This window comes from Carlito syrichta, unplaced genomic scaffold, assembly GCF_000164805.1.
Source record: "Carlito syrichta isolate Samal-C Ts95f unplaced genomic scaffold, Tarsius_syrichta-2.0.1 Scaffold28710, whole genome shotgun sequence".
Taxonomy (NCBI): Eukaryota; Metazoa; Chordata; class Mammalia; order Primates; family Tarsiidae; genus Carlito; species Carlito syrichta.
Window position 1 is genome coordinate 1 of NW_006972806.1, and position 524 is coordinate 524.

Below are 524 nucleotides of genomic sequence, written 5' to 3' on the forward strand. Positions count from 1 at the left end.
TTTACTCACTCACTTTCTTGAGCCTTCTAAAATATTTTTGTGAGATTCATGAAGGAAGCAAATTTTGTGTTTGAGAATGGAACTAAACTGTGTATTTTTTTATCCCACTGGTAAAGACGTTTGACATGTATATTGGATAACGAAATTTCAACTCCTTTAAGTGCATTATCAGAATTAATTATAGTGACTCCGGAAAGAAGAATAATTTCATTCATGTGTTATTGTCACAATAAATGAAATCCTGTCATTAAAGAAAGATGATTAATTGTTTTCTCAGTGACATATAAATATGTAAATACCGCTGTTCTCTGACTTCTTCAGTGATCGAAATCAAATTGCGTCCAAGTGTTAACAAATTCACAATTTAGAGTTGTCTTTGACTGATCTTATTTCCTCAGGTGCTGGATTAAATGACGGGCAGTGGCATTCCGTGTCCTTATCTGCGAAGTGGAGCCATGTGAGTGTGGTGGTGGATGGTGACATAGCCATTCACCCCCTGGTGGCTGTGCTGATGGACTCAGGGG

General features: G+C 37.2%; 1 protein-coding gene across 1 annotated transcript in view; it reads left to right on the plus strand.

Annotated features, from left to right (window-relative positions):
* Positions 1-368: 368 nt before the first annotated feature.
* The window catches only part of LOC103271083 (contactin-associated protein-like 3), a gene marked incomplete at both ends in the record, with an annotated part of 78739 nt that continues 78583 nt past the window's right edge, over positions 369-524 (plus strand). The window contains one exon of the mRNA XM_021716139.1: positions 369-524. Coding sequence (XP_021571814.1) covers positions 369-524 — 156 coding nt within the window.